The following is a 21,921-nucleotide window of genomic DNA, read 5'->3' on the forward strand; positions in this document are numbered from 1 at the left end:
TTGGCTGCACAACACGTGTGAGTCTGCAATGACTGGAAGATGGTCTGAACTGGCACTGTTTAAAATTAATAACAAAAGCATAAACCACAAAGAATCTTTTCAATTCATTTCTAATTAAAAGACGTGGATCGTTAATCCCACACAGAATCTTTGCAAGTTTTCTCTTTTGCCCCCCACCTTCTTCCCCAGGACGGGCTGCACATAATTCATCCTGTGTAGGCTGAGGTGATGTATTCTTTTCATGTACAGAGGAAGCGCAATATCCTGTTCCAGCACAGGCTTTAATACCACACTGAGGCAGACTGGCCCCCGGCCTCTCAGGGGCCTGAGTGCTCCTGAAACTAATGCCACAGGCTCTCTGAGACTGTGATATATGAGGTGTCTGTCTGTCTTTGCTTCAGACTCTGCCTGTTACAGTGTTAGTAAAAGCTGGGACTAATGGGGTCCCTCTCTTGAGAGCAAGGGGAGGAATGGTTCTCATTTTAGTGGCAAATATGTTCCCTGAGGCTCCTGCGCTTTTATTGAAAAAGCATTTTCTCTTGTTAAGTCATTGTTGTGAAACACAATATTTCAAGTTTATGTTATCCAAGGGAATTCATTTCTCTCATGAGATCCATGTTTACCACACAAACCATTTGGCTCTGGAATCTACATTAAATGATTTCAGCAACTCGCCATGAAGAGACTAGTGATGCAATAAACAAATATTATATGAATCCTTTCTAAATCACTCAACAAAAGCTACTTTCAAGCTTTGTTGACACCTCAGTCAGCTAGGGTCTCCTTTGATGGTGATTCGTGTGTGTAACATTTTCTGTGTGGAAAGTATTTTACAAGCCCTCCAGGTTGCTGGTCCTAATTTCCTCAGATGAAGATGTGTGCTTGTGTTGCAACTTGCAGGCCACTTTGCTATTATCCCAAATGAGTTAATGTCATCATTATTTTTAGAGACATCGCTTTTCATTTGATGATATTATATATATCTTGAGATTTTTAGGGCTTATGATGATTCAAATAAGATAAAAAATAAGAGTAAAACAAACATGAAAGAAACAGCACCTGTTCCTGCAGAAGAGAAGCAACACACACACACACACACACACACACACACACAGACCGGTGCACAGTCAGTGGGAGGTCTACCTGTGTGACCCACCAGCAGCAGACTGATGAGCCCTCCTCCTCCTCACTCGTCACTGGTTTCCCTGGAAGCCGAGAGAAACCAGTCGGACGTTCCCTGCGCCTCCGGTTCACACTCGCTGCAGGATTCGGACACACAGTGGAGGAATGCGTGGCAAAACACAGAGTTTGTTTGGATTTTCAGAGAGGAGAGCTGTCTTTTAACAAGTGCATTTTTTATTTTTTTTATTCCTAGAATGATAGCTCCCTCCTGGAGCCGATAAAGGCGTTAGAAATGTCTCACCAGCAGCGGGTTGTCCAACTCTCCGCCGCGTCGCTCGCTGTAGTCCTCGGCCCGGACGAGGAGAGTTTGCGCGCCGGCGGAGGGAAACTCAACGCCAATACTACGAGTGGCCAGGAGATTTTTGCGGACTTTAAGGCGCAAAACTTGCGCAGTTTCTGGAATAAGAGGCTCGTTAAGGCCATAGCCGAGGTGTACTTTCAGGGATGGATGGAAAATTTGGTGCTTTTCATTCAAGGGAACGCGAACAACTTGGAGGTCCTGAGGGAAGCGTGGATGCGCAGGGCTCTGAGGTCACCAAAGGGGTTTATCATTAAAGCTGTCGGTATGTAACATCAATCCTGTCAATGAACTGTTACCAATGTTACTATAAATTATTATTATGAGGCCAAGTCTCCATATGAATAAGTCTAAAACAGTCAGTGACAAAAAGTAGAGGCTATGTAAATATATGCAGACAAGAATAGAGGTGATGGCACAGGACATAAAGACAGCACAGTCAACAGCTACCGCAGTTGTACAAGAGCATAATGTGTTTTCCCTCTTAGGGGACACTGTAGAGTCACACAAACAACAACATTTGTTTACCACACTGAGAGAAATGTGTGAAAGCCATAAACCTTGAATAACACGGAGCTGGCAAGGTTTAACACAATTCAGTTAAATCAGGTGTCAAAAGTTATAAAGTATTTATAGTGTCAACAGCAGTTTATTTTTGGTGTGTCCTTCTGTCTCTGCCTCTAGCTTTAGACAATTGTGACATTATTTTGTTGTAGGGTAAAGGCTTTACACTCCCCTCTAGAACCCAAAAAAAGGCAAACTGATATTTTTTACATTATTCTCATACAAAAGGACTTAATTTGAAAAGAGAACACATTTTGTTGCCATCAGTGAAATGTTGCCCACTTCCCAAAACCAGTTTCAAAACCACAGGTGTTTGTCAAAGCTGTGGCATAAGTTCAAATAGCCCTGAGAGATTATATTCCTTAAATCTCTGTTCCCCCAAATATCGTCTGGTGGGTTTGCGAGGATCTAATGACCAATCAGCCTCCCTTTGTTGTCGACATAGTGATATGTTTACCAAAGCTTGTTAACAAAGCTCTGCATACCATGTAATTACTTCTAATTGGCCCTCTGTTCTGGCTCCTCTCCTCAGATGTGTTTTAAAGCAGCACATAGCAGCACAGAAACAATGAATGGAAACCTTTATGCAGCCTCCTATAGCATGATCTCATGGGCTGTAAATGCCTGACAGCACCGGCTGCTCGAGAAAATGACAACCCTGTGTGGGTTTTAGACCTAATGACAGTATTCTTAAGAGATACACCAGGTTATTCACTTTTTTTTTCTTACTTTAGAAGATTGATGCTAAACTCTAGGCTTTAGCAAAATAAAGATATGTGGGAACTGATTTTATCTGTCTGCCACAAAGCACCACTTTCCTCTCAAAAAATGCACAATTATCCTATAAAATTAAAAAACTCCAGGATCCAAAAGTGCTAGAGGCAGGTTTTCCAAATGTTAGGATAGTTGAGCTGCAGCAGGTCCCTTTTGGTTGTTAAAACAGTGTCCCGGCAACACACACATTGGCTCTGAGATGCCATTTGGTGCAGCTGCAGTGCCTCAGTTTCACAGTCCGTCTTTCCAACAATGTGTCCATCTTTGTTTGAGTGTTATTTTGTCTGGATGCACACCTTGCCGCTGTCTACCTGCTGAGTTTTTATCAGTCAGTCAGCTCTGCCAGATTGAGCAGTGCACGGACAAGTGAAGGGAGGAATGTGACGTGAAGGGGAGGAAGAGACCACACAAGGGGAGACCTGGGAGGGCGTGAAGCTATGGAGGAGATAGAGGGGGGAGGGGGAGGTTGACATGCCATCCTGCTGTGAGACAGTTTCTGTCCCTACACTTCAACTCAGCACACAAACAAACACCATATGAGCCAAAGGTGATGCGGAGCTCATTACTATGCACAAAGGTGCACACAGACATGCATGAGCTCACGGTCGGATGCACGGCAGGCGTCAACAGACTCCTCGTGTTTGAGCTTCACACCAGAAACCTGTAAGCAAACACGTCTGTGTGTGGACATGTCACCTCCTTCTTCTCCTTAACAAATCCTTTGCTTCACACCACAGCAATTTGTATGGAAATCAGCGCTGGCAGGCTGTCAGAGCCTGGTTTACTGCCTTCTCACTGAGAATTGGTCAGCAGTGAATCACTGTGCGACTGGCCGCCGACCACTGCCGCTTTTCTGTTATCCTGGATTAATGTCCTTCCGTTTCATGGCCAGTGAGGGACTGTGGAAGTCAGACTCATAGATTGATATCAGGCATGGACTTACAGGCCTTGACATTGTCCTGATATAAATATGTCAGCTAGAAAACAGAAATGTTATGAGTTATGGGCTACAGTGAATTTTAAACAGCCCTATTTCCTGTCTCAGGTCAGAGCAAGGTTGAGACGTGACTTTACTGACGTGAGGAGGGTTTTTAAAGAAAAGTTTAAGCAAAATTAACCAGATGTGGCAAGTTAACAATGTTGGAGACAGACAAAGCTGGCTGAACAAAGCTTCCAGACAAACAAACACTTGGATTAATCTGTGCTAATTCCTCATTGGTCCTGTCTGGTTATCAGCGCTAATAGCCTGAGTGAAGACAGATGATTGTTCTGTGGGACGATCAACCAACTCCGGGGCTCTTCTTGGGGGAGAATATGCAGAAAAAGAGGTGTGCGGGATGTGGGGAAATCGGGAAGGGGATAGTGGTGAGGTTGGGCCGAGGTAAACAGACATGGTGAGGAGTTAGTATTAACAGGCTTTGTTGTTATCCATGTGGGAATGGGGCCCAGTGGTACTGGGGTTGACCTCTCCGCTTCATTTCATGAAGCTCTGTTGGGTGTTTCTCATTCTTCCTCTTTTACTCTGAAATGATAATTTTCATCCCCATTCTTCCTTTTAGTAGTTATTTACAGAAAAATACAAAAGTTCTACCGCAAAGTAATTTCAATGATGATCAGTGTGGGTCACGAATCCTGCAGGAAACACAAGGATAAATGTGAGGAAAATGTTGGCGTTTGTTGTTTTTGCCTTAATAAATGTACCTAAATGTAATTTTTTACCACTGCTGGTGGTGCTGCTGTTTACTCACAGGAAACCCATATCCATTATATTATGTTTTAACTACATGTGCAGAATAAAAACAGAAAATTAAGCAACAGTGTCTATATGCATGAATCCAAATAACTGATGAGTTCTATCAGATGGGTCTTATTTACTCCAGTTTTGTTTCACTAAACTAATCCAGTTAAGATGGTTTACATCAAAGCTGCAATAGTCAGGGTAATGCCTTAAAGGAATAATTCTACATTTTGGGAAATGTGCTTATCCACTGTCATGTCTTTACGCTAGCTATGGAGCTAGAGCTGGGTAGGAATTAGCTAGCTTAGCATAAAGACTTGAAGCAGGGATAAACAAATCAGTAAGATTAAACTATCAAGATAAAACATGTAATTAAGTAAAAAATTAGAGCTGCTGGTAGGTTCAACTTAGGCAAGAACCAGGCAAACCACATGTTTTTATGAATGTGAAAAATCACCTTGTCAGCAGTCTTTTAAAAAAGGCTGGAGGCTCTTCTGTAGAAACCGGAGGCTTTATAATGACTGTTAGCTGGTTCTGCATTATTTAGAGTCCTACCATTGTCTCTGCAGCAGGATGAGCATGGATCCACCAGCTGAAACATTTATATGGAGTCAGCCAGTGGTGTAATGAGGTGTCCTGTATCCTACCTACAATCAACCTCCGTAAACTGCTCTTGTCCTCTTTGAACATGGACGTGAATGAGTCCTCTCTGGACAGGCTTCTCACTTTCGCCATGGAAAACCCATTTTTGGCCATTGTAGGACATACTGTAGGTCTCCCTCTGTGTATTTTTGGGGAACTAACTGGGGCTATGCTGCAGTTTCTAAGCCAAGTTTCCTTTTTAAATGGTATGTTTCATTCAACTCGCCATACCATGAGGTGGTGAAGCATTCCTGAAATGCTTAATTTACTCTTGAGATCATTTCCTGAGTTCGCCAGCTCAGAGAGCCTCATTTCTGCTCTTTACTTTTCACTTGAAAGTGTTGTATTTTCACACAAGGGGTGTCTCCTTTCATGAGGGTATTTTGTTAAAGTCTCAAAGCGCTTCACTAATGGCCATAACTCTTCCAGATGTTAGCTTATTAACCATGACACCCCCTTGCCGGGACTTTCCAGGTTTAAATGGCCCACCCTGTCCTAACTAAGCAGCACAGGTCAAAGGTTACAACCTTCTTGCTAACAAGCCACCTTGAGGTCAGTTGGCTTCAGAGGGGTTGTTAGAAGGCAAACAGAGCAACACACATCAATACCGTATCCAGGTGTTCTTCACTCACTGTTCAGTCCAGCTTCTGTTAGTGAGATACCACCAAATTCTTATGAATGGATTCTAAACTGGATGTAACACTGTTAATTATATAAGAGTGGATATTGTTATATAGAAGCTGGATGTTTCAGTTATACATTACTTATAGCAACTATTTCAACTGGTTATGCGTTTCTTTAACAATGTAATGATTACCTTTAAACACACTGCCTAATATTGATGCCTCTATATTAGGGCTGCAACCAACAGTTATTTTCAGCATCATTTAGTCTGCAGATTAATCAAGTAAATAGTCAATAGTGATGGCTTTAAATCTTGTTTTGTCAGTGCAAAACTGCCAAATAATCAGTTTAATATGATGAAAAACCGAGAAACGCCAGAAATTTTGCATGAAAAAATACTTAATTATTTATTAAGCGATTATCAAAATAGTTGGCAATTATTTTTCTGTTGACTCTATATGACATAGACAAAATGAAAGTTCCTTTTAGTTGCTTTCACTATATATTTCAATCAATTATATATTACTTTTAGTGTGTTTATGTATTATTTTTAAGCCAACTCTTTCATATATATATTCTTTACTTACTGTATAACTATTTCAACTGCTCACTAGTTACTTAATTAGTTCCTATATGGGCATATATTTTCCTTATTGGATAAATCTCATTTTCTTTTGTATCCCCTGACAACTGCAGGATTGCCTCCTGTGGTCGAAGTACATAATATGTGTTTTTACTAAATACATTGTTAAAGAACTCCCACAATTTGTAAACGTATTAAAGAAAAGATTGATGAAGGGGAAACACTCACAGAAGCACATTTGTGTGAGATCTGCTCTACTCTGCTCAGTTACAGCCACCATCTGAGCTGCTCTTCAACAATATTGGTTAAAGATAATCACTCACCAGCTCCCATGACACTAATAGTATGACATTAAGCTGTTAAACAAAATATATGCTGCTGCGTTTCAGGCTCAAAATGATGAAGATTCCATATTATGACAGCGGTCGGTTCAGTCTTGTTCTTGCAAAAACAAAGGAGGAATGTTTTTGGAAACCATAAACAAAATGTACCCGACAGTGTGGAGGTTCTTACTTCAGTGTTGGTTTGGTAGATCAAAGAACACCTCATTTTATTTATTCCAAATAAACAGTTGACTGGAGATTAATTAAATTGTAACATGAGAGGTTTTGACTTAATGGAATGGAAAGAAAAGCAGCCTTTGTGATTTGCGCAGCTTCATTGAACCTTTAGATTGCTTTTCAAATTGCATTGTTGGTACAAGTTAATTAAACTGCAGTCTTATAATACATGTATCTTATTATCTTTTACCGTGCCATGGCCAAGGGTATGTCTCTGTATTTATCTGGAATGTCTTTTTATTTCCTGCGCTTGTAAAAGATGGTTTAGTTCAGATATGAGGAAACCTTGACCTCTATTCTCAGGAATGACCTCCACAGTGTCTACACATGTGAGGGACTACATGTGTGTGCATGCCTCTCAGCACATCATTTGTTAGCCACATCCTTTCCCATTGAGCAGGAAGCTCACCCCTGGTGGGAATCAGGCTCGTCGGCCTCTTTATCAACCCACATTTTGGTCTCACCCGTAGCGGTGGAGTGGAGCAGTGCCAACAATAACAGTTGAGGAGTTTCCTCTGTATCCCTCAGCTTATCCACCCTGTCAGCGGCCGCTTGGGTTTCCCTCGTGGGATTTATCTTCATTCACTCTCTAGTCAGATAAATGGGTCGACACAGGAGTGAGGCTATATTGTATTAAATATGGTATTACTATTACTCTTCAGTTTCCTGACAGGATGTTTTCTTTGCTTTATTTAGCATTGATAAATTCAATGGTATGCTAACATCGGTTCTGTGATAGCAAAGTGCCGTGTTACAGTATTTTAAGAGTGAAAGATACTTTCAAGGACCATGGTGGAGTTGTGCGCTGACCAGTTGCAGGGTATTAAAAAGCGATGGATCATGTGGCAGACACTGGACAGGAGCTTTGTTCTTATTACTGGGATAACAAACAGGAATCTGCTGCACCTCAGGGTCTGTTAAATAGGAGGAAATGGGTTTCATCTGCAACCAATGACTGCCATCACTCTTGATTTAGGGTGTGGATCTGCTGGAAGCCCTCATAGATTGTGTGTGTATATGTGTTGGTGGTGGGGTGTCAGTGGGGAAAAAATACCCGGAGCTTTGACTAAGATGAAATGGGGGAAACTAAGGGCTCTTGCCTATTTCTGAGCTCAATGATTGAGAGTGAAACGCCCAGCACAGTTTAGCTTTATCATCACTGAAACATGTGTTTAAAGTTAACTACTAACAGTATAAATACTGAACAAGACACAGCCTAAAATTGAGCCCTGGGGAACACCTTCTGTTACACACACACAAAAAAAATAGATTGAATACAGGACACTTTTTTCACAATATCAGTCAGCAAGGCAGTTATGAAACCAGCCCCACACATCTGATACAGAGCCAAAAAGTCTACACGACATCAGGGAACCATTGATTAAATTAATTGCAGGCAAAGTATCAGCAAACAGAGCAGCATTGTGTTGTTTCTTTGCCCCGCGTATACACAGTATCATAAGGTAGTGGCTGAGATGGTACTTTGATTCACAGCACTGATTAGAAAATCAGACAATAACAGAGAGAAAGTGAGTTGATCACTTACACATGACTGTATGGTTTTGTCCAGACAAGATATTTTGGAGCTGATGGTTATTGATAGAACTTTTACTCCATCCTTTATGCAATGGGCAGCCATCCATGGCCCTCAATGTCAATGTCAAAATACTATTTTAAAGATGTACAGATCTGTCTATTTACATTAAGTATTGAAATACCATGTACTACCTTACAGAATGTATTCAGGTTATACAGGAGCTTTAATTTACATGTATGATTGCATTGCTCCTTGAGTAAATGTATTTACTTTGAAGGTAAGACCCTATTTAGAGCCAGTGTTTGGTTTGTCTGTTCTGGGCTGCTGTAGAAACATGGTGGTTCAACATGGCTGACTCCGTAGAAGAGGACCCGCTTCCTCTGTAAATTAAAACGTCTCATTCTAAGCTAACAAAACCTCAAATCTTATTTTCAGGTGATTATACTCTAATGAAAACATACTTATGAATATTATATTCCATTCCTGCCAATAGACCCTCCTTAACATTACACGCTGGACCTTTAAATCTTTTCTTTGCCTCTGAATGAGCTTTCCAAAGTCTGACAAATTAACCCTGGTGATGGCATTCAGGGTTATTTATACAGGGGACTAAAAGTCAGGATATCTCTGTGGAAATATGTTTTTTTTATCCGTCTGTAAGTTCCCCATTTTTATGGAGTATCCCTTTAACTGAATATCATCTATTACCATGAAATGTTAACGCATCTGGTCTGGAATCAAGCGGCGATGAGGTACGCAGGACATTGTGACAAATTTGGCGTGAGAGAGGAGTTTCTGCCTACATCAATATAGGCAGTGATTCTAACAGAAATGTGAAAAACAAGTACAGTTATAAAACAAAGAAAAGATACTGTGGTAGACATTTAAATGGCTTGGACTCAACCAGACGTCTGGCAGAAACTGCACTGGCAGACTGTGTGGTAATGTTCTTGTTCATGAAAGCAGACGAGAGCCAGATATGTTGGGGTGCGTCCCATTAAGTCAGAGGAGGTATGACGTATGAGGTAAAAAGATGGGAAAATAAAGTGTTGTGCTTTAAATCCTCTCTCCTGGCACCATGTTTGTATCATGTTACACAGAGCACTTTGGGCTGTGCTGTAAAATATAGGCCTGTCTACCTTTACATTGTTATTGGTCTTCTGTTAAACACCTGGTCAGGTGTATTTCCAATTTTCACAAGAACATGATGACAGGCTTTCTGCACACTAGTTCAGTACCAGGTCATTTATTTCTTATGGCACGGGCTGGATTGCTATTTAAATTGTTCTTTCTGTGAATCAGATGGTAAAAAGATTATTTAATGGCTTTACAGCTGCAGGGATTTTCAGCCAATATTTGTGGTGAGTGTAGATGTTTTAGGCTTTGTGAATGTCAATTTGAGAAGCTTAGTTACAGTTTGTTTATGCTTTCTTGCCAACATACATTTAATGTCAAAGGATTGGTTTGGCAATGTGAGTCTTAAGATACCCATACTACACTTCTGCTGCTGTTTTTTCTCTCTTTTTGGCTTTGTATTGCATGTGGCAGGTCGCTGCCACAGTAAAGGTTTCTATGGTGACGCGAGTCAACACAAAGCCTGCCTGTGTTTCCCCTCATTGCTCAAAGTTTTAGCTCATGAATCCTCTTTAGTCATGGTGTTTTGACTTTTTCTCTTATCTGTTCCTCGGCAGAATAATGAATGCTGTTAACACTTAGATGCAGCGTTCAAAAGTCAGCATTCATATCCTAAAAATGGGCCTAAATTGGACTAAATAATGCTGAAGGTTCTCCAAATTTGATTTAGTTAATGTGACTCGACACTGCCAACAAATGCATTTTCTCAAACACAAAGAGGGCACAGTCCAAATTTCACTCTTTTCCTCCCACTTCAGCGCTTCTCTTAATATTTAAACACGGGCACTTTGAGATACTGAACCATCAATGGGTCAGATTAAATATTTACCTAATGCTTTCAAGTTTGGGCAGAAATGCTGGTTTTATTATGAATCAATCAATAATGCTGTAAAATGATCATTGGCTCAGTCTTTTCCGTTCTGTTGGTTATTGATGTGTTTTTAAGTGGGATGGTCCAAGGGTTATGTCCAGTAATTATACAGTACATTCAACAATAAATATTTATTGCAAACAGTTTGGTATAATGTTGACGACCATACAGTATTTCTCCTTTCAGAGTGGAAGGACAGGAAAGGGCAGTGTTGTTAGACTGGGCGAGGTTTGGTTGTTGGGACATTCGGAGCTGTGATTGCTCTCTGAAGGGATCTTTTCACTCAGTTTATTGGGCCATTTAACTGCTACGCCCACATCTGTGTGTTCTTTGGGAGTGAAAGACACAAACTCGTAAAGCACATTTAAAAAGTGTGATGTGCGCACACACACACACACATAAGAAAGGGAGGGCGGGCGCATGGAGGCCCAAAAAGCCCAAAACAAAGGGAAGTGGTTGTGGGACTGAGAGGGAGTCATGACATAAATTAAAGTTGGCATCTCTTCCCATTAAACTAAATCTGACTGTATGAATGTTTGACATTGTCTCACTGGAGACTTAACTCAGATCTTTCACGTACAGCCTGTAGACTCACTGAAGCGTGTTCTTCACAAGGTCTCAGTCGATGGGAGACAGGGAGGGATTTTGCAGTTTGGGCAGGCCTCAAGTTCACGTTGAATGCCATGCAGTGTGTCCTTAATGAGGGAGAGAGAAGATTAGCCTGTTTGCTCACTGGAGCCTAAAAGATTAGACGATACCAGTATGAGATAAGATGGTGTGTGTCCGTGAGTGTGCGTTTCCAGAGGGCCATGGAGTGAGGGATTGTTGCCAGAAGTCTGATGTTTGAGTTAGATTTTACTTATAGCATGAAGGTCACGGACAAAAGTGTTAGACAAATTAAAATTTTGGTATGGTGATGGCACAAAAGCCAGAGATCAAAAGGTTATTACAGTTCATTCCTACTGTGACATGAATGTGGGTACTAAACTTTAAAGCAATCCATCCAATAGTGGCACTTCATTAAAAAACATAATAATTATTGGATCACCAAAGTCAGTGGGATTCATCCTCTGAGGACCATAAACATCTGAAGAAAAACGTCATGCCTGTTCATCCAATAATCGCTGAGATATTTCAGTTCTGATTGACACTGCCATTCCCTAGAGCCATATAGATAGCACGGCTAATAAGCACATAGCATTATAACTTGACAAAAGTCAAGTAAAATATTACAAATCTAAGCTAAATAGTTGAAATGCAAAATGATGATATGTAAGCTTTCAACTCATTTATCACACACATCATATACATGATGTTTGATTATAGGAGATCTGTGTATTGCATTCTGTTACCAAGGTGTGTTTCATTAAGATTAACTGGTTCTTCCAGCCTTTAAATATCAAATGTTGGTGTGACATTATGTCCCGTCCATCTAACCACTGTTGAGAGGTCAAAAAAAGGTGCCATGGTTTGTGTTTCTGCACGACTTCAGATGTGCTTTAATTAGTATCACTTTGACCATCACGTTTTTAATCTGCGTCAGTGCAGCTTGTGAAAAGGTCTACAGTATGTACTGTGTGGTGTGTTAGTATTTTCTTCCGAGAAACTGGAGGTAATGCAATCACGTATGAAATGGGACTCATGTGGCTCTGAGGCCAGCTAACAACACAGCCATGTGAATACATGTGGCATTGATCAGTGTCAGCAGCCAAAAAGATCCCAGGGGGGATAGAGGAGAGAAGGTCTCTGTCAATCATCTACACAATCTGAGCAATCAGCTTTAAGCATTTTTCATTTTTATCCCCCTGGCAGCATTGTATTCTCACATAGACAGCTTATGACATGAGAAGAAATATGTGTTTTAAGCTCTACTTGGAGAGGAAAGCATAGGGCGTTGTCACTTTACTTTAATGTTATAGTAAAGACCATTAAAGGAGAATTTCAGACTTGTCATATAAAGTTGCAATGATCTTTTTAAATCCAAATTGGCATATATAATATAATATATAATATAATATGCATTACGCCACTGGTTCTCACTGAGATACTCTGGATACAGTTTTGGAAGTCATTGACGTAAGGGATTTAAAGGACCAGTGTGCAGGACTTAAGTTTCAGATTGCAACTAACTGAACACTGCTGGTGTATTTGACGACCTGGGAATGAGAACGGGCCGTGAAGTGTGTAGGAGAGACTATGGTGGCTGCCTACCTACAGCCAGTGTTTGGACCTTTAAATATGGGGATAAAGGCACACATTGCACTTCCATTACACCCCCATAGCCACATTGTACAACTGTTTTTAAAGGCTGAGTAGGACTAACCTTTACAGGTAAACCAACTTTGGCATGTAAAACTGGTGGACTGCCCCTTTAACGGGTTAAATTGAAGTGCTGCTCCTCCTAACTCGCCTTTAAACAAGTCTCATCTCCTGTTTGACTCTCAAGCTGCCGTTTCCCTTTCTCTCTTCCTTGCGGCACAGGATGGGGTGCGGTTGCCATGGCACCCAGCAGGGTATTCATGCTGTGTATGACAATGAGTGTAATGTCGGTGGCCCGGTCTTAGATTACAGGAACACAGAGGTCCGTTTCCCCTGGAGAGAAAACGGTTACAACGGTGCACCTCCTTGGCGGTCACGCCTGCTAATGTTAGACTCAATAAACACTAATCCTCTGCTGAGCCCATCCTTCTATTACAACCTTTTCCCACAAATAAAGTACTGTAGGTGTATTTTTGACTTTTGTTTTACACCTACATTCTCAGTCTCACCTTCCTGTTGATGTTTTAGTCAGTGCTGCTATCAGACCATAATTAATTAAACACATGCTCTTGCTTGAACCTATTTCTGTTTTTAACCCCATTAAGAGTGCAAATAATGCTTGCAGGTGTCTGACAGGATATCCTGCTTTGAACCAACCAGGACATGGTGGGAGAGGATAACAAACACTTGATCTACCAAAAGTACCTCTGTTTAAAAGAGAGTAATTTTAAAGAAGTAGTGATTTCCCATTAATTTTTCGATTTCCTGTGAGTACGACTAAATATCCGACCTTATCATATCGTTGCCCCTTTGACTATTGACAGTGGCTGTAAGTAGTTGCTATGTGGACAGCCAGCCAGACATTCCTATAGGAAGCTAACAACAATGAGGAGCTAAGTCAGCAGCACTAATTCACTGCCCAGGGATACTGCTATTGAGATATCCGCTCTGAGGTTTAGTCAGATTAACGTCTTCTGTCGGAGCCGGGGGAAGGCAGATGGTTCTTTCTTTACAATTCCTCTGTGTGTCATAGGATCAGTTTTAGAAAGAAAGACCCCTGTCTGTGAGACTTATGAGTGTTAAGTGAGCTCACTGTGCTGATAATTACAATATTTTTCTGACTTTGCTTGACATATTTCTCACTTAAGATAGAACATATTATATTTCACTAAAAGACAGAATGAGTAGCAATGTGATAAATACATTTCATAGAGGAAAAAGCTGCTCTGTCTTGCCAGATTGGGGCAGTTTTCCAATCAATTTATAGTATTCATAGGTATGTTTTCATTAGTGTATAATCACCTGGAATTGTTATTACTGCCATGTTGAACCGCCATGTTTCTACGGTATCCCAGAACAGACAAACCAAACACTGGCTGTAGACGGGGCCTTTCACGTGTTTTTGTGAGTTTCATGGCCACCGTAGTTTCTCCTACACACTTTACCACCCGTTTTCATTCCCTATACACTTTGTGTAGGTAAAATTATTTTGGGTTGGTTGTGAACATTTGGTCCACGTTTTGTACCATTTGGGCCGTTTCCACCTATGAAAAGTTAGCCTTTAGTCCAATAAAGTTGAAACTTTTCTCCTCTAATTAGTTTGATTGAGTGGTTACTAATAACAGTGATAACTGATGACCATCAAAACAAAATGTCATTTTAGTTCATTACAACTAGATTTATCCTTTTTTCCTTTTCAAATTATTATTTGTCTGTTATTACGTGGGTGCCAGGATCTGATTGGGCAACTTTTTGTTAGTCCAACCTGTCAGCACTGTCTGTGATGCTTCATTGGTAGTAATAATATATATATGCAGCTACAAAAAAAGTGGTAAACAGAAGGTATAAGTGGACCTGCCTGGATCTATCAGTATGTGTGTGGTACATGTGTTCCGTCATGCTTTGCCATGGCCGATATTTGATTAGTTGTTTGTTTTCCCTGCCTCGGACATAAGTGGTTCAAGTGTGAGGGTTGTAAATGTTTAGTTTACATCAAGAGTGAGCTTGGCAGTGTTTTCATTGAATGCCCTGGGGTTGATGGGAGAATCACTCACAGTCACACACGCCACATGTTCAAGCTCAGGTTTGAATTCACACATTTATACACAAAGTGTTTTGTCAGCACAACTGGAAACTTGATGTCATGTGGGGAAAATATCTCTGTCAATAACAAAAACAAGTTAAAGCTCCAAATGGTTATATGCTGTAGCAGGATTAATTATATGTGTGCATGCATTTTTTTTTACACTCAAGCTATACTGTATACTTTTGACAGTAAATACAACACAGCAGGTAGAGTGTAATTACTTTTTTGTGTTTTTATTTTTTTTAATCTCTTATCCCTTCTTTCACCCATTATGCTCCTTACATTAATGAGGTGTAGCTGATTAACTAAAAACAATTTTCCAGTCCTGTGGGTAAGGTTATGGCCATGCCCTTGTGACTGCTGTTCAAATAAAGGGAGTTTGTGTTAACCCAGCTCAGATGCTAATCATTCATCTGGTTTGTTTTGGTGCTTCCACTGAGCTCATTACTTAACATCACTCTTTGTGCTCTGTGTATGAGTGTATTTTTGTGGAGGATTAGTTTAAAAAAAAAGAAAGATATCAGTTATATGTCAGTATTTTAAATAATCAAGAACTTTGTAAAATGAATAACTGTTATATAAAGGCAGCAGTAGCTTTTTATATTATCTCTCAGGGGTTCTACTGTAGTAAGCAACAAAAACCCTAAAAAATCCACGTTCTTATCCCAGTCATAACCACATCAAAGCTGAGACTTACCCCAAGCATCTAATCTTAACCTAAACATTTGAACTAGACTAGGTACCTAAAACTAACCACCTACAGGCTTATATCTGAAAAGAAACATGTCTAACACAATCTTCCAGTTTGGCAGGCCAGTAACAGCATCTGGCCGTAACCCTGGTGGGAGCCAAAATGTTGCATCTGTAATGGCTGGAATTGACAATTTTGCTTCTTTCCTGTATGGAATTTAGGTTGAACTTCACCTTGCAGAAAAAGGGAACTCCTGTTTACTAAAGAAAAGACTACACAGCTCAGGATTAGGAGTAGCATCTTGTCTCTGAACAAGATAACACATTGCCCATTAGAGACTTTCATGTTACCCAGTGAGGCAACCAATTATTTAGATACAGCTGTGTCCACGTTCAGTATTGATCTCCTCTCCTATTAACAGGGTGTTAAAGGTCCTTTATGGCAGCACTATCTTAAGCCTTCCTGCTCCCTTCACTATAGGCTTTGCACAATAAAAAAACCACTTTGCCTGAAGCAACCTAACCGCTGCATGTTGCTTCAATTACATTTCTCCATGTGTGAAACTCTGTTGATTGTTTTTGATTCTGAAATGAAATGTTTCTAAAATGTCTGGTTAGCTCCAAAAGCAGCTTAGTTTTTACGATTTGAAAGCCTTGTGGCTTCTGTCTAATAGTCTCCCACAGTTTGTTTATATGTTTCATACTATCTTTACAAAGACAAATGTTTCCAAGACTCTCTCTGTCTTTTTTCTAACATGTTTGTCTAAAGGCACCTCCTAGACGTGTAGGGCTGTATGATATGAGGGGCAGGATATCTGATCTGCCCAGCAGGCAGACCTGTGGTCATTTCTGTGGGAGTAATGGAATTCCGTGGTCTGTCCCAGTACTGATGGAATTTCAAAAGCAGTCAGGCATGGTTCATATAACTCACATAAATAGACCACCTCGGTCATGATTTAGAAGGTGGTTAGGAGAGGAATGTCAACTTCAGTACTTTGAGTTGTTTTCACTGGCAGCACAAGTCAGAGAGAGACTTCTGTAACCCAGGTGTGTTTGTGTGTACTGCAGCAGGCCCACCTGTTTCACTCAATAATCTGCTCGTGTGTGTGTGTGTGTTTCAGGTGACCTGTCCCCGGTGCAGATGTCCCCTGTCCCCCAGTCCCAGTTCATTCCTTTGGCTGAGGTGTTGTGCTCAGTCATCTCAGATATGAACTCGTCTGAAATCATCGTCAACCAGGAAGCACTTGTCAATTACATGAGCAAATCCCACCCAGGTAATCCATTAAATAATGCCTCATCTTGCTTGTTAAAGGAATAGTTTGACATTTTGATAAAATGCACTTATTTGCTTTCTGAAGGAGATTTAGATTGATAGAACATTGATAGCACTCTTATATCTGTCTGTTAAATATGAAGCTACAGCCATCGGCTGGTTACCATAGCTTAGCAAAAAAAGACTGGAAACAGCTACCCTAAGTGTTACAACTAACACATTTTATATTCTTTGTTTAATCCATACAAAACCAAAGTGTAAAAACAACTGTTTACTGTTTTATGAGGGGTTATGTGCCAGTACTAATTCTTGGTCAGATACAGTAATTTCCAAGAAATAGTCCTGCACATAACCCCTTGTAAAACAAAAGTTTTTACACTTTGTTTTTTGACTTGTATTAAACAAGCAGCCATGATAAATTGTGTTAACTGGTGATCTTAGAGGTGCTCTTTGGATTTATAGGACAAATCTAGGTTAGCTGTTTCCAGTTTTTGTGCTCAGATAAACTAAACGGCTGCTGGCCATAAGCTTTTGGTATGATTCGACTCTTAAACAAGACACATTTTGTCCTCTTGCTTGTCTTTTGTCCTTAACACCCTTTTCTCTTTTTATGTCTTAGGGATAACCATCCCCACTCAGGACATCCTCTACAATGCTCTGGGTACTTTGATCAAGGAGCGCAAAATTTACCATACAGGCGAGGGCTACTTCATCGTCACGCCTCAAACGTATTTCATCACCAACAACATGGTCCGAGAAAAGAACTGGTGGACTTCTGGTTCAGCGGATGACCCTCCCTCACCTCCTCCAATTACTTACCTGTTGAGCAACGATGCCTGTGTTGAGAGCACTCCAACTCTGCCAGTGGCGCACTGCAAGTCTTGCAGTTGCTTCAGCCCTCTCCCAACATCCACTAATATCGCCTCCACTACTGTAACAGCCACCATCCCCCCTTCCACTGTCCCAGACCAGCATTCAGTCTCTGTTTCCATAAGTGAATGCACAGGCAAGAGCTTAAAGTGGCCCCGACCGTTAGATCACAAACCCACAGTGCAGCATCAGTCCACCTCCACAGCGGCAGACTGTCAGGCAAGTGAGATCAGCAAAACTACAGCCACTACTAACGCCACTGGCCGCAAAGAAAAAGACAACAAACCAGGGAGGAAGTTTGGTCTCAGTTTGTTTCGGAGAAATGGAGGTAAAAAAGAGAAACCAAAGAAAGAGTATGCATCATTTTCAGGCCAGTTCCCTCCAGAGGAGTGGCCGGTAAGAGACGAGGACGACTTGAACAACTTACCCCGTGACCTAGAGCACGCCATCATCAAACGCATCAACCCTGAACTGACTGTGGACAACTTGACACGCCACACGGTCTTAATGAAGAAACTGGAGGAGAGAAGGGAGAGGGGAATAGACAAAGTGTTGGACAGGGGTCTAGATAAGGACGATAAGGGAGTAGACAAGGGAATGTCTACTGAGATCCTAACATTCGCTAAACCCAGGCATCATCACTCCTCTAAGGCAGGGGCAGGAAAAAGATCAGCTCAGAAGGCCTCTCGCAGCAAGAGAAGGGTCCATTCCTCCAGGGAGAAACAGAGGGAAAGGGAGAAGGAGAGGGTTAAGAGTAAGGCTCCCATATGTGCGGATGATTATCCAGAGGGGGAGGATTTGATTCCTTCTCGACTCAGAGTGGAAATCCCTGTTGATGAACCAGATCAAGTGGAAGAAGGTGGAGCTGTTGAGGGAAAATTGCTTTACAAGAAACGCATTGAAAACCCTTTCCAGACTCATCCAATCAAAGAAGCTGAAACCGTCATCCCCCCCAACATCAACAGAGAGCAAAGAAGACGAGAGGTCAAAGAGGGCAAGGCTTCAGGGAGGAAGGAAGGAACGAGTCACCGCTCCAAATCGTGGGACCCGCATCGGGCCAAAGTGATCACAGCAGATGGAGAACATGCGGGGAAATTCCCTACATCTGAGGACAAATACGACTGTGTCCATGAGAGGGACCTTAGTGCTGATCATTTGCTCCAAGCAGACATAAAGCTGAACAGAGAGCTGCCACTGGACTACAGCTCAGCCTACCCACAGAGCAGCACGCTCCGGATAGACGACAAGGTCCGACATCAGAGGGAGGGAAACAGCAAAGAGAGCTGGGAGAGAGAAAGCAGAGAGTGTTTTCAGGAGTACAACTGTGTACCAGACCACAGTCAAACTATAGATGATGACCTCTCTAACATTCAGCAATGTTCCAATACTAATGCTCTTCTCCCTACCCATCCTTATGAGCCTGTCATAAACCACTCATATGACCCAACTCCGCCCTGGCCCAAGCCCTCTTTGCAGCGGAAACACTCCCTCAGACTCTCCAACCCACAAAGGGATGATATTCAGAGGCCTGACGACCTCTCTTCACACAAGCAGGCCTGTGAAACTACAGACACCCAGGAACAACAAGAGATAAGACCTGTCACTATCACTAATAGAGAGCAAAGGGCCATGAACCAGGGAGAAAGGACAGAACTGATAGCAGACAGCATTCCATCAATAACAGACACTGATGGCTTTATAGAAGACGACTATAGGCTTTATCAGAGAGCAGATGAGCAGGATGATGAGGATGCCTGCAGCTCCTTGTGTTTGAATGAGGAGGCGGTTATCGATGCTGCAAATGTGTACCGAACAGGTGTAGCGGACTACCACGTCAACCAGTTGGTTTACCACAACCGTGAATCTAATTTGCAATATCAGGGACCCCAGAGTCACTATTATAAGTCCAACTTTCACCAACCAAAAGTTGCCTCGATGCAGAATTCAAGGGACAGCACTTTCAAAGATCTAATTCCCCCAGCAACCCAGAGGGAAGTTTCCCTCAGCCCAACCAGACCTGCACAGACCAGCTGGAGACTCCATCAGCACCATCAGAGGACTAGATCACCGGGGGCCCATAGTGAATCAAGCCCCAGGCAAGGCAAACTGCTCCAGGGGGAAAGACGACATGAAGTCAACCTTGATTTGGATTGTGCCGAACCATCTGAGGTGGCAGACAGTAGCATCTTTGATTACTGCCAGACTAGTGAGATGGAATCAGACACAGAGACTGTCCGTAAATCAGCTGACGAGGGTGACGGGGAATCAGCTCACTGGGCGGCTGAGCTGGAGGAAGTGCAGGAGGACGAGTTTGATGAGACGGGTGTTCCTCAAACCCACAGAGGTGCTCTGAGGATGCCCATTGAAGCCAGAGGGGCAGAGACCGGAGAAGCGGTAGAAATTGGAGAGAACCAGAGCATCACAGGAGACAGTGGTATAGATTCTCCTCGGTGAGTGTCTCTCTTTTTAGTTGTTCATATTAGCTGTAATAAGATACTGTTATTGTGTTTCCTTTCACTGTAGCTCACTTTGAGACCTGGGGTATCTTGTTAACGCCATTGAACTTACTGAAAGTTAGACAGCTATCACAGACTGAGGCTGAAGAAAAGGTTTTATGAAGAGAAAAAAAGGTCCACAGCCAATAAAGAAATGCTCCTAATCCTGGCCCAGATTTCTTCAGGCCAGTACTTTTACTAGTTTTCCTTTTACTAGTTTTCACACCTTAGACTCACCATCATGTCTCTACACACCAGACCCTATTCCATCGCATTCTGGGGGAGACAGTCAAAATAAACATTGTACTGATATTAGTTGACCTCTGGGTTACATGTCTGTGGTTGGCAAACACCTTGTGGCCAATTATAGCATCCAGTATTTGGACAGAAGGGAGTCATTTTGATAATTGTGTGTAATTGCTCCGCAGCACTTAAATTCTCCTCGTTATAATCAAAGAGGAAGAAAAGACTCCTTTTCTGGCATTGAACTCGCTGTGCACCCCGATATGCAGGTGGACAGATGGAGGATGCAAACATGTCTTCTTGTTCAAATGGCATTATTTATTTTGATTATATTTACTGTAGATCAACCTCCTTCCCCATTTTTTTCCCCTACAGGACCCGTGTCAGTCTGGCCTCCAGCAACACTGTCATCCTGGAGGGTCTAAAGAGAAGAGGCTTTTTACAAAACTTGGAGAAACTGCACTCAAAAAGCAATGCCATTCGACCACAGAGCTCACTGCTACAGTTAACTCCGGTCATGAACGTATAGCAGGGCCCTGCCAAAGTTTGTGCTGGAGCTGATCTCTTCACACAGCTCAGTATGGAAAGGCCAAAACCATGTGCATTATTCTTCAGCTCTATGCAACTGCTAGGTCAGTAACACATACAATAAGAAGACTTTATTGCCTCATTCCACATATTAATACCCATTACAACAGGGGTCTGTGTACAGATGTACAGTATATATATTTTTTTCTTTGTAAATAATTTTAAAGGTGATACGCTATGATTCATCCATTCACTACCTTGTGTATGAGCTGATAATACATGGTGTATCTGCAGCATTGTTTGTGATATAAATGTACAGTTTTCTTTCTCTACATGTTTCATTGGTTAAAATGTCCATAACAGCATTAACGTCTCCTAGCGTTTTCTTTTTTCTCCTGTCAATTAGCAAGCCACAAATAAAATTGTATATTTCAACCAAGGTGTCTGTCTTGTATTGATATTGCTCCATATAAAACATTAACCATCAATATAAGATGAGTGCTTGCATTGATGTCGCTGTTACTTAAAGGGAAAGTTCACTTTCACAAATACATATTTATCCTCTTATCTGTAGGACTAATTATACTAGATTGTTTGGGTGCAAGTTGCCAAATTTTAGAGATGTCTGCCTTCACCTGAATATAATGGAACTAGATGGTGCTCCACTTGAAATCAACATGTTCCTAGTACTTTTTTCCAAATTTTGAATTAGCATTTATGTTTATCACTATACAACTGCCAGATTTAATAAAAAAAATAGATGCATTTGTAAAGCTGGCCATGTTAAGTTAGATATACTGTATTGGTTGGTGGGTGAGGTGAACCCTGGACATTTGCAGCTTTAAAAAAAATTGTTATCTCTACTTGAAATACAAGTGAGGTAAACCAGACATCACTCTGCACCCAGGGGGCTGTTAACCCCTTTATTTCTGAAGGTTTCAGCAACGGTGGATCCCAACCTTGAATGTCT

At 41.5% G+C, this 21,921-nt stretch overlaps 1 protein-coding gene across 1 annotated transcript; it reads left to right on the top strand.

The window, feature by feature from the left end:
• The first annotated feature begins 1,263 nt into the window (after positions 1–1,263).
• Positions 1,264–21,353, top strand: stox1 (storkhead box 1). The gene is made up of 4 exons (XM_035663234.1): positions 1,264–1,745; positions 16,664–16,816; positions 17,435–20,135; positions 20,799–21,353. Exons 1-4 carry the CDS (start codon positions 1,415–1,417, stop codon positions 20,950–20,952), a joined length of 3,339 nt encoding a protein of 1,112 aa, XP_035519127.1. The 5' UTR covers positions 1,264–1,414; the 3' UTR covers positions 20,953–21,353.
• Positions 21,354–21,921: the final 568 nt, after the last annotated feature.

Source organism: Morone saxatilis, unplaced genomic scaffold (assembly GCF_004916995.1).
Source record: "Morone saxatilis isolate NCDOM2014 unplaced genomic scaffold, NCSU_SB_2.0 Contig19, whole genome shotgun sequence".
Taxonomy (NCBI): Eukaryota; Metazoa; Chordata; class Actinopteri; family Moronidae; genus Morone; species Morone saxatilis.

What these genes read in the sequence shown, in the direction of transcription:
- stox1 (XM_035663234.1), top strand. Translation starts at nt 1,415, where the DNA reads ATGTCTCACCAGCAGCGGGTTGTCCAACTCTCCGCCGCGTCGCTCGCT. An exon ending in CATGAGCAAATCCCACCCAG is followed by an intron (nt 16,817 to 17,434) that starts GTAATCCATTAA and finishes TTTATGTCTTAG; the next exon opens with GGATAACCATCCCCACTCAG. An exon ending in AGTGGTATAGATTCTCCTCG is followed by an intron (nt 20,136 to 20,798) that starts GTGAGTGTCTCT and finishes TTTCCCCTACAG; the next exon opens with GACCCGTGTCAGTCTGGCCT.